The sequence below is a fragment of the Ctenocephalides felis genome, unplaced genomic scaffold (assembly GCF_003426905.1).
Source record: "Ctenocephalides felis isolate EL2017-DRISC unplaced genomic scaffold, ASM342690v1 CF-g0.4_SCAFFOLD_00845, whole genome shotgun sequence".
NCBI classification, from domain to species: domain Eukaryota; kingdom Metazoa; phylum Arthropoda; class Insecta; order Siphonaptera; family Pulicidae; genus Ctenocephalides; species Ctenocephalides felis.
Window position 1 is genome coordinate 20,769,701 of NW_020536999.1, and position 16,317 is coordinate 20,786,017.

General features: G+C 27.7%; 1 protein-coding gene across 1 annotated transcript in view; it reads right to left on the reverse strand.

Annotated features, from left to right (window-relative positions):
* Window positions 1–12,601, reverse strand: part of LOC113380371 (Down syndrome cell adhesion molecule-like protein Dscam2) — a 60,720-nt gene extending 48,119 nt beyond the window's left edge. Inside the window, 2 exon segments of the mRNA XM_026619653.1 lie at window positions 176–336; window positions 12,563–12,601. Coding sequence (XP_026475438.1) covers window positions 176–336; window positions 12,563–12,601 — 200 coding nt within the window.
* Window positions 12,602–16,317: the final 3,716 nt, after the last annotated feature.

The following is a 16,317-nucleotide window of genomic DNA, read 5'->3' on the forward strand; positions in this document are numbered from 1 at the left end:
GCTGAAGGCAGCTCATCCGAAATGCGATCTATGGAAATGCCATTAAAGCAATTGACGAACGGTTGTAATTTCATATACCAAACGTGGTTTTTAATTAGAAAATATCATTAAATGGCAAGATCAGAGTTGTTGAGGAGTAGAGTAGAAGTTGATGAGGTAGAAATATTTTTTTTACCTGAGTTCGGCACTGGCTTCTCCGCCCGCGTTTACGGCAGTGCAGCGGTATTGGCCTGCATCGTCCGGCGTCACGGCTTCTACAGCCAAAACAGGGCCCAGTAACCTTATCTTGGACCCGCCAGAACCAGCAAAGGTTCCGGTCCTGATTGCGAATACCATCTGGAATAAAAAATAACATATAAATATATGATACAATAATAGTAATAAAAATGCAAATGTAAATGAAACTAGTCGTAAGTAGTATTTTGCCTTGAGGCAAGTTGCATAAATTTTCCGATATAAAATTAATCATTGAGAATCGACATACTGCTATTTAGATAAAAAGCTCAACTGTTTATTTCATAAATAGAGCTACAGCTAAAGATTTTTTTTTCCATTTCAAAAACATATATTTCAATAAATGTATATATCAACATTTCATTGAGCTTTATCTGGATATTTACTCGTAGGTATAGTATCCGTCATATCTACTCTAGTAAAACATTAATAAGTATTTAGAATATAAAATATTTATATTATATAATATATTTAGAATATATAATTGTGTGACAAAAAAAGAAGGAAAGGAAAATGTTTCCAAAAAAAATCAGATAACAATATTACTAAAGAATGATTAACAATTATCAATATAGGTATTTTAAGCTTACTTATAATATCTGTATTTGTATAAATTTATGAACATGTTTACCATATTTCATTTAATCTATTCCATGATCTAAGAATGTATTTTACTTAAGTGTGAATGTCAACTGTAATCAGTAGCTACCTACAAAACACTTGCAATTCTGATTAGAATTGCATAAGAGCATATGGTAAAATTTCGACAATTTTTTATAATTCAATCGCATATCGTAGGCCTATAATACTTTAGTATACTATTTCAAACTTCTATATTTATTGTTTCATCAAAATCGTCAAACTTTTTCGATAGATTTTTCAAGACCGATCTTTACCAAAAATATTCAACGCGATTCTCAATCAATATCTTTCAGAAAGTTTTTAAATTTTTGAAATCGATTCAAGATCGTGAACTAAAACGTGGATAATTTATTTCACTTTTCTGCAAATTACAAAAAAATGGCTTGGCTGATTGATGCACAAAACTGTCAAACGTTAGTCCTTATGGAACTCCATCAAATGCTTATTTAGGATAAATAAATATATATTTAGTAGTGTAAAGATATCAACATTCAATATAACAAAAGAATACATTAGAAATTATTTCAAAAGATATGATGTTAAGAAATGATATTACGAAATGTGACTATTTGCTATGCAAATGAATAATTTCTAAGTATGTTTTTATATACATGTAAGATTTTGTCAATAGCTTTTTTGTTTCATCATAATAAGTGTGTGTTTATACTATTACTTACATGTAAAATAGTTCAATAACGAATTGAACGATTTTATAATGAATAAGTTACTAAATGACTTTTAAAATTTTGAAATCGGTCTAGGCTTTTTTACACACACACATATTTTTCTCATATTTGATCACATTTCATTAAAAATGACTTGAGACATCGAGAAGAGGTAAAATCAGTAAATCATTTTTTATGCAAACTTTTGCTTCGGCAAGTTAAAAATCAACGTATTTTTATAAAGCAGTTCAAGATTTATTTGAAAACATGTACGAAATATTCTGCTTATCTAGAGTTACAAAGAAAATTTTTACTCCAAAGAGCAAATCTTCTAAAAATCTTCATTTTCAAGCATAATCGAGACCACAGTTCAGCAAAATGCAATAACCACTCTTAATCATGAATTATATTTATTAACATATAAAATAGAACAGGTAAGTTTTATAATAAAAGTGAAGATACTTTTACAAATGTATACTCGTATATACATAAGCACATTCAATATACCTACGTGAATTTACAGATGTTTGAAATAATTAACCTATAATATAGTGAGTTTCATGCATATAAAATTCTCAAAACTTAAAGTGAATCCGCATTATAAAAACTTTTCCTGTGACAGCCCGACCGTCGAATTAAAATTTATGAAGACTCGCGGTTACATCGTAAAGATGTCCCTATTAAATTTTAATTCTCATGTAACCGTCGGTAAGCTAATAATGCTTTTCCCCCGAGCCTAGGATATCACAAAATGTCCCCAAACCATCCCCAACAGCAACAACCCTTGAGAAAAGTCCCAGTCCCGGTTGAATAATTAACACCCACGTAGGGTAATAAAAAGCGGAAAGAAAATATAAGAAAGATGAAGAAAATATGCTCGCGGCCCGTTGGGAAAACTTAGAGATTTAAAAATGAAAAACACATCAAATTTTCCGTAATGCAGAAAACACAGCGGAGGATTCTAAGATGCGAAATTAAATATAACGTCTTTCAAAAGGTTTTGTTTTGTATTGTTGCAGTTGTCTTTTGTGTTGTACTTTTGAGCTTAATTTAATTGCATGTGAAATTCTTACCGGGGTAATTGTTGAAGTTTTGAACAAACATAAGGAAAATTGCTTTTCTCTAGATGTAGAAAAGAAATTTGTAATTAATTTATATATTTTGCAATGCAGGAAGCTTAATTGAAGTACGTTGCTTGAATGCAATAAATAGTAAAATATCAAAGTATAAAAAGTTGAGTTTCTTGTTCAGGAAAAAAATGTTTTTTAACAAATCTATTTCATAATGAAAATTTTTACTATTTAACACATATTAAACAAACAAATGTGGTCAGTAAAAATCCAACATTGTAAAAATATGTTTTGCAATTTTTCTAAAATTTGGTATCTGGTCTTTTTTACCCCATAGACGCGGTGAAAAGGAATCCGGAACGTAAAAATATCTACTATTTTATTTTGAAGCAGTTTTATAGAACAATAGCAGTATTAATTAACCAATGAGATGCAGATTAATTATTAAATTGGACAACAATCTTGAAAATCATAATCTAAATATGTAATTTTTAACATAACATAAATCTTACTTGGTATTAAATATGTGTATATTTACATAACATTGTGCATTATTTTATAGCAAGCTAAATATCAGTTTCGTATTTATGAAATTAAAATACTATAAAAATTAAGAAAGCTTAATTTTTTTTTGAACAGGGGTGCAAAAAGTTTGGAAATCATTGCTTTAAACTAAGATATCAGATTTTATCATTAGAATTTTAATGGCTAAGTTGATAAACTATACGTATAAAAGAGTTATGATTATGATAAATTTTAAAAATTCTAGGAAAGAGGAATTGTTGAGCTATTTTTCATACCAATAAGAGCTTTACTTTTAATTTTAAAAAATACCATTATATGAGACAATCATACCATTAGTAACACATTTAAGATTTTGTAAATATATAATTTATCAGTTGTTCTAATCAATATATCTAGAATTCACAAGGTCGATATAGGGTTGGGTGAGGTACAAAGGTCCAATTTGACTTTCAGTCATTATACTGCCCAAACCAAATAATCACACGTATCAAACAAACAATTATCAAACTATGTTTAGCAAAATTCCTGTTAGTTTTCAATTATAGAAATATGTCTCTATAATTTTTTTTATTTTTTTTTTAAATTTGTTGTCTGTCTGTTTTATGCCATAAGAAGGGTAAAAAGGGGCAGCCAATAGGCAAACAGATACAAAGTCTTTTCATTGAATTTTACGAAATAATAGCTGCAATATTCAACCAATGGAAAATTAAAATTTTATGGACACATTATTACAAAGACTACATTTAAAAATCATAGTCTGCACTCTGCAGTTCAATTAACTTATAAATTAATAATTATCACAAAATAATTATCACCAGAGTTGGAATAACTATCAATTTATCTCTTGAAAAATTTCTTTTTTTAACCTAATTTTATTATACCTTTGCCAGAGTAAAGGTTCAGTTGGTCCTTTTAACCCCTTCCATATATGAGCTATTATAAATGTTATATAAAAACATCTGTTGAATATTTATAAAACCATATTTAACTAGTTGGTATTAGTTGGTATTAGTATTTTGCCTTGAGGCAAGTTACATAAATTTCCAGATAAATGCCAGATAAATCCAGATAAATTCCAGTGTAAAATTTTGAGAAAACGTCGATTTACGACAAAAAATCTGTTCACACACATACACATACACACAAACACATACTTTTTCCAAATTTTGTCTCATTCGATTCAGAATGGCTTGAAACGTCGAGAAAACGCAAAATTAGGGAATCGTTTTTTATGAAAACAAACTTTACCTTCGGGAAGTTAAAAATTATATTAAACTAAACAATAGTGCTCACTACCAAAAAATCTAGCAATCAAAAAAATACTTTTGGCATAGATTTTCAAACATGGCGGTTTATCTCCTGATAGCGACATTGCTTGATTTGATGCCTGATTACACATCTTTTTCAAATATTGTTGTTAGAAAATTTTTAAGTTTACTTGTTTTTTAAGAATTGATGGTGCACCTTTTTATCTGCAGACCTCTACCCTAACATGAGAATTATCATATGAATCAGGTTTTTGAATTTTTTTTGTCGGGTTATATTTCATGCCAATGCGATTTTTGCTTTACATGTATTTCTAAAATTTTTGAATAATGATCTAATCAACTGTATCTCTCTACAATACATGGGATGAGTATCTAACTATATCTTTCAAAATGCATCTAATCAGAGTGACATGGTAAGTTCGTTGGCTCTGATATCAGCCGCCTGGTTTGACACATGACTCAACTGGAGGAGACGTTCATGTCGTTTCCGTCGGTGATTGCCAGGCAGGAAATTACAATTCGCCCATTCTCTCCCGACGAACAATCCTAGGATAATGGCTAGGTATCACATTGCTAGTTCTATATTAGACGGATTGTGTTACTAGTTTTAAAAAATTTCATACTTTTTTAATTAAATGACTATTGCTGATGTAATGGGCGTCAGTGACTAAGTCAACAAGATGAATTCTTGATGTTTTAAACTTTTAATTTTAGTTAGAGCGAGGCTTAAAGATCCGCGGATAAAAAGGTCACCAACCGATATCTCAAAAACCAGTAAAGCTAAGAATTTTTCAACAGCAATATTTGGAAGAGAAAAAAAAAAGATGTATAACCAGACTTTACCTTAACTTTTACGACGTTTCCATATAGAAGAATAACTGCAATGTTTAAACATCTATAACAAAATTTTCTTTCGTTGTTATTTGTTCTGATTAATAGGTCTGCTGCTTAGTTTACGAGACTTTATTTAATATTTTATATAATTTTTAAGTATACGTTTTTTATTTATATCATATGATATATTGTTAATTTTCAATTAGATTCAACAAATGTTTTTATATAACCTCTATAAAAGCTTACAACTTGGTGGGCTAAAAAGAACCAACTGAACCTTTTTCCTGGCAGAGATGTTAAAAATAAAAAGTAAATAAAGTAATTTTACAAGCAGTAAAGTAAATATTTACTCCAACTCTGTTCCATAAAAATGCACCCATTGAAAATTCATATTTTGCACTGGTTCAATAATGTAGCTAATATTTTGTAAAATCCCTTCAAAAAAACATTGGATCTGTTTGCCTCCTGGCCGTCCCAATGTACACCACCTAGTATAAAAAATACCAGGTTATAAATTTTTGAAAAAGTGCAAAAAACACACTCAACTGTTTAATGTCAAATTAGACATTTGTGCCCTAATTTCAAAAAAACTCTAAATTTTATTTTTCATACAATATCAAATGGCATAGCAATAGAACTTTATTTGCATTATATTTTTCATCACGAATGCTATAATTTTCAATACGGCTTTGTTAATATTCAAAACATAAACTATAATTCAACAGAATAAATGAAACGATGTATATCAGATCCCTGTTTATGAACCATATCGAGATCTTTAGGCAACCTGTTCTATTACCAGGAAGAAAATCTACTTCTCTTCGTTATGAACTGAAACTATCTTGTATCAAAACAAGAACATCTCCTTCGGTTTCTGTTGATATTTTGTTAAGTAGAAACATGTCTTTATTATAAAATATTTATAGTAGAAATAGCAAGATGTATCTGATCAAAATTATTTATATTATTATTAGATTAATTATAATAATCACCAACCGCAGAACAAAAATTGCTTATTACTAAAATGCATAAATCAAATCAAATTAAAAATAATATGTTTGAAGTTTTTAAATAAAATACATAAATGCAAGATAGATTTTTGGCAAGTATAGGGATGTAATATATAATAAATGATGAATAAAATATTCTATAAACTTAAATAAAACAATACTTAAGCGCAAGAAGACAAGATAAATTTATAATATAAATTGTAAAATTAATACAATCGTTGTTTGAATTACATGTGTATATATATATATATATATATATATATATATATAGATATATATATATATATATATATATATATATATAATTTGCAATTTAAAACGAATAATAATCGATTCCAATTAATTTAATTACAGTCTATAATCCTATAAAACGCTTGCAGTCCATTATTATTAAGTATTAACATATAAACTACAATAAAACTCAAAGCGATTAATATAGCTTTGATATTCAAATAAATTTATCGAAATTATAGTACCTATTAGCTTTTGTAAATATAATTGCAAATATATTAATAGCGATAATAATAATAACATAAAAATGTGCGAATTTTGCAAAAAAACTGAAATAGTATTTCCAATGTTTAAAATTTACCTGTAATAATATTCTGTTTCTAAAATTGTTATTTATAATTTACTTTTTATTAATAATATTTATTAATGATTACTTCGTATTAATTTAAATAGAAACGTATATTTTTACTAAAATCAAATTTATCTTTCTATTAAAAATCAAAAATGCATATTTATGTGTAAAGTTGTTGACACAATTTCTCAAAATATTTTAATATTAAGAAAATATAATTGAAATTTACAAGAGCGTAGTTTACAAATTTGAATGACTATTAGTATTTATTATTCATGATTTTTCATATCTGAGTATCATGATAATAATATTTCAAAATTGTATATAATTTGAGATTCTAATAATTATATTCAAAAATTTATGACTGAATAATTTTTAATTGAACTGCGACTTTATAAAATTTATGTAACTTATAAATAGTTAAAACTAATTTAAAAATTAGAATTATGTTTTTTAAATTATTATATTTATATATTTTTTGGCATTTATTAATTTTGATAGACAATTTAAGAACGAATTCATTATTGAAACCGTTGATTCTTCCTAAAAAACTTATTAAGGATCTTTATAAATTGAGTTTAATTGTGATACTTGATTGATATTTAATTAAAATAAGTATATAGTCAATATAAAATATAAAATCGCCAGTCATAGATAATAAATTTATTTAATTTATATTCTACATAAATATAAAAAAATAATTTGTGACTAATTAATTAAAATATTTTATAAGTACCTTTATAAATCAAACAATATAATTTATTAATACTAAACAATAGTTGATATGTAATTTTTGTTTTTGTAATTTAAAAGACGAATCATGTAAGTAGTTTATTGTCAAATTCATTTTGTTAGTATAGTTAAATTTTAATAATTTTAGTATGCATGCATACTATGTATGTGTTTTATCCGAATTTGAGATATAAAGTTGGTATAAAAACATTCCTGGGGATCAAATTTATAGCTCAATGTCTTATAGAATATAATTGTTCTGACTGCCATTCTATATATATTAAAAATAAAAACATTCCAATAAATTTTAAAATTTGCTCTTGAATATAAATACTAAGAATCACTTAATTATTTAATAAGAATATAATGAATTAATAAATGAATAACGTTTAATTAAGTTATAGTATAGTTTATTAGTTAAACAGTTATTTCTGTTTTTGTGATATTTAAAGAAGTTATCTGTGTTCAAATGATTTTTAATATTTGTTAATTTTAAAAACCGAATTCAAAAGATGATCGAGTTGTTGTTTTTAACACAATTTCTATATGTATGATTTTACTTTTACCTGAATTCAATGTTAAAAATGGGAACAAAAAGCACAATACCAAATCGATGAAATATAAAACCATAAAATCTAAGTTGCCATTCTCCTGTATATCAAAAATCTATTATTACCGTAAAATGCAGGTCATGTCCGCATTTCCACGAAACACATTTCCAGTGTATTTTCACGGTCTGGTGAAAAATGCAAAAAATTGATTTTCCAATGAATTTAATGCTATAACAAAACCGCACCTCTCCTGTTCAGGACGAAAGGCATTGTGTTCTGACCGAGTTTTCGCATTTTTCCTCTCGTTGTTGTATATTCCCTCGGGAAATTTTATTATTATTTTAAATGCGACGAATGAATATTCACGAGATCCGTGCGCGTTCGGCGTCGTCTTTTTTTTGCATCTATCTCCAAAGCCGAGTTTTTACATTTGAATCTGCACACACTACTAAAATGCATTGGTACCGAAGTTTGGGAAAAATAATATAAAATGGAAATATGCAGTTTGTACACTGAGGGTAATAAAATTCCATAAGAATTACACGATAATTGATAAAATATAAACTTATTCAGATAATTGCGAAAGCCGCCTCGAAGATCAGCCAAACCAAGGAAAGATCAGAAAAGAAATTCATGTTACATTTATTATGCCACTTTTAAAAATCTCTGAAAGTGTTTACAATTTAACTTGTCCATTTTTGACACTTTATGCCCTGTACCTCTAAACGGCTCGACCTGCTTGTGCCAAAAACTGATCAGCACGTCTCCTTATCAATACGAATCAAATGTTTTTTGAATTATTCAAATCGGTTGACTCGTGTCGACAAAAATATATATTTGTGCACATACACACACACATATATATATCCATTTTTTCCGAAGTATGTCAAAATGCTCAAAAGACCTTAAAACGTAAAGATTTGCAAAAACTTTTATTTTCGATTTTTTTGCGATTACTATAGCTTACCCTACGGAAAGTAAAAAAAATCGAGAAATTCTATTCACGCTGTCTTATGAAATATGACTACTTAACTATATTATAGAATATACACCATTTTATACCTCTTTAATCATATTGATTGGAACCAAAGTTGAGAAAATTTTAATAAAGTAATAATATTCTTTTTGTATATTAAGAATTTATAAAAATAACTAAATATTCTTACAAAAGTTAACGCTGCCTGATAAAATTTGCTGTCGATAGCTTTTTTATCAATGCATTGGTACCGAATTGTCGAAAATAAGATAAAAAATTCTTCTTTTTCTATATATGAATTGAAATGTTAATGAATTTAAATAAAATCTCTTAAATAAAGTCATTGAGTAATTGTTTATAATAATGCCATCTAGTTCAATACTAATTTATTCAATAAGTATTCTTGAAATACCTGATTTATTGCAGTAATGAAATAATTGGTTATATTCATTGTAAACATATTTTGATATATATTTCCAAGTGGAAATAGATTTTACTACTGATTGATACCAGGTTGCACAGAACCTGCTACTCTTCTATTAAAATTTTAAACAATAGATTCTAATTTCATAAAAAAAATATATCATATATAAGTAAATATTTTTCAACCAGCAATAAATAAAAAATATGTACATTATAAATAAATGAGACAAGTAATAAATTAATAATCAAAAATTTGCAAGTACTATACATTCGATACAACTTTTTCAAATTGTTATTACAATTCTGTACTTAACTTAATTTAATAAAATTTCGATTTCATATTTTATTTTGGTAAACCCTATTTTAATTTTAAATCAAAAATATCTCTTTTACATCTGTTTCATGGGCCATAAAATTGGAAAGAGAATTATTTGTTAACATAAAACCACTTTATGAGCCATAAATTAAATTAAAACTAATAATATTTTTCAAGATTTGATCAATATTTGTTGAAATCGCGAGAAGAGATATAATATCCGAATAAAATGAAGTAAAATCATTTATATGAATTATTAAAAAGTACTCTTCTACCGGAATTATTTTATTTTATCACTTTTAAGTTAAAAATAAAATTCTAAAGAAGAGAGTATTTTGTTCTGATGTTCAAAGTTCGCTCGTGAACAATGTGATTATTGATGCAATATCATAATATTCTGTATTAAGAAACGATTTTCAAGAAATAAAACTATTTTGCTCCTTAATAAATGTATAATACAATGAATTTTTTGATAAATTAAAACTTACCCTATATTTAAATTTTTTCTCTATTTTTTTGGTTTCGATTTTTCTTTTAACTGGAAATATTTAGTTGACTTTTAACTAGAAAAATAAAGTTGTAAATATGTTGATATTATTTGAACCGCAGAAGAATATAAAAAATATGTGTTAATAATCTACTAAATAAAAATTCAGGCATAGTAAATTTAAAATTATGACGATATACTTGCAATTACAAATTTTAGAAAAAATACAAATTTCTTTGTAAAATTAATAATAATAATAATAAATTATTAATCATAACTTATACTTTATTTATTTACCTAAACTGGTTATACTTTCAACAAATAATTTTTTAACTATAAACTAATATAGCAATTAAATTCAACAAAAAACAAATAAAAACAAAATCAAATTTTATAAAAAAATAAATATTATAGATGTGTCTTTTAAATTGGGCCCCAAATTTGAAATCCTCGTCCGCCCCTGTCGTCGTGCAGGAAACGAACCCGGACGCAACGAAGCTAGCGGATGCGAGACGGAAAATCGGAAAAGGTGCAAAAGAAAAACGTTTCACCCGAGGATATTTCTCATCAGAGAAATACGGAAAAGCTCAGGGTCGTACAAAATAATGGTCGGAAAACATATTGTTATGCATGGAATTATTAAGCTCATGGATGAACTTAATCCGACGAGGGAAGATTATGGATTTTATTACGCGTATGGAATACAATGATGTTGGGTATTTATTTATTATATATTGTATTATAATTAAACCGTTTGTCTAAAATGAGTGAAATGTTTGAGGAGTTTGTTGAAAATTAGAGTATAAGAGTTCTAGGATTCCAATATCCTGCTGCAATCCCTGGTATTTAACACGTTAATCTCTATGATATTAACAAAACTTCACATTGGCCATAGTAAATTTATTAGATAAGGCAAAACAGGGCTTAAAGATCGGCAGGTAAAAATGTCCATCAACGATATCTCAAAAACAAATAAAGTAAGTATTTTTTTAATAATAATATTTGAAAGTAAAGGGCAAAATATATGTAACTAGTCATCATCATGATTCATACAACGTCACTATCAGAAGATAAACCGCAATGTGTTTGAAAAGCCATTACATAAGTATTTTCTTTCGTTGTTAGTTTTTTTGGTTGTGATCACTGTTGTTTAGTTTACGAGACCTGAACATAATTTTACTATACGTTATTTATTTGTCTTAAAAGATGTATTGTTATTTATAGTTGGATACATCATTTTTTATATAACTTCTATAAAAGCTTATATGTGAAACTAACTGAACCTTTACCTTGGCAAAGGTGTAAACAATAGAAATAGTAAATGAAATAGTAAACTAGTGGGGTGCATGGCATCGTGCTTTAAGACAAATTGCTGGAACTTACCGTACCGTAATTAAAAATCTTGATACGGAACCAAAAAAATTTACACAAAATGTGTACACATTATTAAAATCTATAATATATCTGATAATTTGATGTATATGTGACCAATAAACATTTTTGATCGCTAAATGACATTTTTTTAACTTATTTTTATTGAGCGTTCATAACAGCTGGACCTGCCTTCCCAAAATTTTAATCAGTTCTTCATCTTGTCAATACAAGCAAAATGTTTTTTGAATGATTAAAATCGGACGCTGACTGAGTTACCGTTTTTGTCACTTTTTGCCTCGTATCTTCGGAACGGCTGCCTTCGCTAAAAAACTAATAAACACGTCTCTTTATCAATACGAATCGAATGCTTTATGAATTATTCAAATCGTTGATCAGTATTCCCAAAATCGTCGACGAAATTTGTATCCGCACACACACACATACAACCATTTTTTCTAATTTTAAGGTATGCCAAAATGTTCAAAAACCTTTGAAACGTAAAGATATATAAAATTTTTGTTTTACGGGAAGTTAATTAAGTTAAAAAAACAATTTTCATTAAATAGTTAAATACATATTTATTCTAATTCTGCTGATAATTATTTCTGACAAAATACCAGATCAGTGTGATCTCTGTAAAAAATGTACACATAAAATTTATATTTTGCATTTAGTTGAATAATGTAGCTATTATTTCGTAAAAACTCTTTAAAATTAAAAATAAAACATTGAATCTATTTATCCCCTAGCTGTATCATTTTACCCCGCCCATTTTCTCACAAATTTTCCTCATAAGTAAATGAATTTTTGAATTTTACTCTATATCTCATATAACAATATTGCTTTATTTTATCCAGTATATAAAAAATTACGATTTCAGCCATTGTAAATTCGCAACGATGATACCCCATGTTTTACATCGCGTTGTTTTCATTAAGTAAAATAAAAGAAAGAATATTCCCCATGCAATACGAGCTTTACAATATGATATTTTATTTCTCATGTATTTTTAAAAACATTCAGAACAATTCATACTGCAAAAGATGCCTTTTTCCTCTTTTCCTTTTTTCTTCTTTTGTAAGCATTTGTATTTCGTTCGGAAAGAATCAGTAGTGGTGATAAAATGTAAAAGTTGTAGGATACATGTTTTTAAAATACGTATTCAAATTATTTACAAACTTCTCAATTATTTAGATTGTATCATGGAATTTTAAATTGAAAGTATTGCTTATGAAAAATACATAAATCGATGTAAGTACCAATATTCAATTTAGTTTTTTTTTCAAAATTGAACAACTTAACATAGAGCCGTATATCCTGTATGTTTTCCAATACCATGAAATAATTGTGAAAAGTTTCACCAAAAATAAAAAAAATAAGAATTAATTATGAAGAAATAGCCCAGTAGATCTTTACCAAAAATTAATCAGTACGAATACTAATCAATATCCTACGAATTTTCAGAATTGTTTCTAAGATTGTCGGTAAAATGTGAACAAAAAGGATATAATTTTTAGAATAAGTTATTTAATTGTTTCAAAGGTGGTATTGTTATTTTTAAGTTAATTTACGTTTTTATTCACTATTTTTTATTGCTTACTCCTTTGTCAGGGTAGAGGTTCAGTTGGTTACGTTTATGAATTGAAGAAGTTTATGTTTTCATAAAAAAATCCGATTCGATTTTATGTTTTCTCGACGTTTCAAGCCATTCTGAATGGATTGAGACCAAATTTGGAAAAAGCATGTGTGTGTGTATATATGTGTATGTGTGTGTATGTAAACAGATTTTTCGCCGTAAATCGACGTTTTCTCAAAAACAGATGGGTCGATTTCAAAAATTTAAAAGCCATTCGATTTATCTCGATGAGGACTAGAGTTTATCAATTTTGCGCGACGGTCAGCCAAGCCGTTTCTTTCTGTTCTGAATAGATTTTAAAAATCCAAAAACGAAATTGAAAAGATATTGGCTGGGAATCGTGCTGATTAGTTTTTGGTGAATCGTTTTTATCGGCGAAAACAAACTTCGTCTTCGGTGAGTGAAAATTTATGATGCCTTGCATCTTGATGATTTAATTTGAATTAATTTACATATAAATAATAATTTTATTATTCATTTAATTATCTCTAAGAGCATAAGTCTAACTCTTCTCTTAAATAAATAACGAATGAAATAAAATTTGATTACGGACTGTGTAGAAGGATAATAATCCTCCGTTTCTCAGCAAACACACAATTCTCGGTCCATGTTTGCAGAACTTCTTCAGTTTCTTCAATTATATTCGTCTTGTGCGTATTTTGCCCTGTTTACATATTTAATTATTATTAACGCCGTTAACCAGGCCGTTTTCGTATAATGTTCTTGTTTTCTTACTGGATCCATCTGATTTTTAATTGCTCCGTTAGTAGAGAACAAAATTGCGATGAAAATTTGAATTGGATTTAATTAAAACTTAATTGGTGCTGCTTATAACATTATAAGGATTTTATTAACCAGATGTTCAAGGAATCAAAAACAAGTAGAAGATCACTGAAATAATTTGAAACTTAGTAAAAACGTTTTCAGTTTTATTAACTTCCCGTAGGGCAAGTTATAGTAATCGCAAAAAAATCGAAAATGAAAATTTTTATATATCTTTACGTTTCAAAGGTTTCTGAACATTTTGGCATACCTTAGAAAAAATGGATGTATGTGTGTGTGTATGTGTGTGTGTGCGTGTGTGTATGCAGATACAAAGTTTCGTCGACGATTTCGGGAACACCGATCAACCGCTTTAAATATTCAAAAAACATTCGATTCATATTGATAAAGAGACGACGTGCTGATTAGTTTTTGGCGAAGGCAGGTCTAGCCGTTCCAAAGATACGGGGCAAAAAGTGCCAGAAACGGTAACTCAGTTTTTAAGAGAACGGAGCGTCCGATTTTAATAATTCAAAAAACATTTTACTTGTATTGATAAGATGAAAAACTGATCAAATTTTCATAAAGGCAGGTCTAGCGGTTTCGGAGATCTAACAAAAAAGTAAAAAAAATGCCATTTGGCGGTCAAAAATGATCATTAGACATATGCACATCAAATTATCAGATATTTTATAGAGATTTTAACAATAAGTATAAATTTTGTTTGCATTCCCATGGGTTCCGGAAAAAATGTTTGTTCGTAGGACGGCGACGCGGCGCTTACGCGCTTTGACATTTTGTCTCTATGTAGTTAAAGCAGTACGATTGTTTTGAAAAAAAGTTCAGAATTTCCAAAATATGCCAAAATAAAGAAATAAGACAAGAAAGAAATAAAGATTTTTTTCAAAAAATGTAATTTTTTGTCAAATTCCTAGTTTTTCAAAAATCATTTTTTCTCGAAGTAAAATTTTTCAAAATCGTTTTCAAAAAAATAATATTTGGTACGGGAAGTTACAGCAATTTGCCTTAAGGCTAGATGCCATGCGCTTCACTAGTTTAATCCATACTTCGTGAGTACTGTTTATAACATTACCAGGATTTATTATCCAAATTAAGTTCGTGGAAGCAAGTAATTAGCTATCGTTTTGAGCAATTTTTTTTGAGTAAAGCATGTAGATCAATAAATATGTTTAGATTCTAAGAAATTTTAAAAATATTTGTTTTAATTATATCTCATAAATAATTTTATGAGCTCCCTATTTCATATTACATGGCATCATTTTTAAAAATGATTCTGTGTGTCAGTTTCCCACCATGATGTGTTTATTTTCATACATAATAATATCAAAACTGGAATGCAGCATTTTGAAGGATAACTTAGATTAAGCAATATTATATTATGTCCGGAACTTTGCGAATTAATCTGGAATGATGGAGCACAACCATTATAAAAGTTTTCGAACGCCTGTACCGCCTCTCTATATGTATGTAGTACGCCTGGCTTATTTCGTATTCATGCCACTTTGTCCTCTCAACTACGCCGCAAATTTATAATGTAATAATAAATACATGCAACATGTTAACTTTATATGGATTATTTTATCTAATCGAAATAATGCACTTTCCTTGATGATGGTGATAAAAAATTTAAGGGCACTCACAAAGTTTTTTTCAATAAAAATTAATATTAAACCATTTTACCATTAAATTCTGGCCAATTTTGCAGTACATCTTATCCTTCTTTCCTGGTACGAAAAACTGTAAAAATGCTATCTATTTGCTGTGCGATTACACAGCATCACCTAGATTTGTTTGTAAATTACGCCTAATCGTACAAAAAGCATTTTCACAATTTTAGTACCAAAAAACAAGGATAAGATAGGGTTGCCATAACAACGACGTGTTATCGGTCCTTATCGTTCTTTAAAATTAATTTTATGTAGTAATTTTTTCTAACATTCCTGAATTAGTAAAAATATAATATATTAAAATATTATGAATGTTATAGTTTAAAACAAAAAAACAAATATTCCGTTATTATTAAAAGCACAGTTCGACTTTTTTAAAAGATGCCTTTCATGAATGAAATATTGATATAACCAGAGCTAATATAGGTTAACCGAGAAATAGCAATATATAAACCAGATTCATTAAGGGCAAGAGCAAGCAATATTCTTGATATTTCGAAAGCTATCATCAAATTCCAGAATATAATCACCAATATACAGG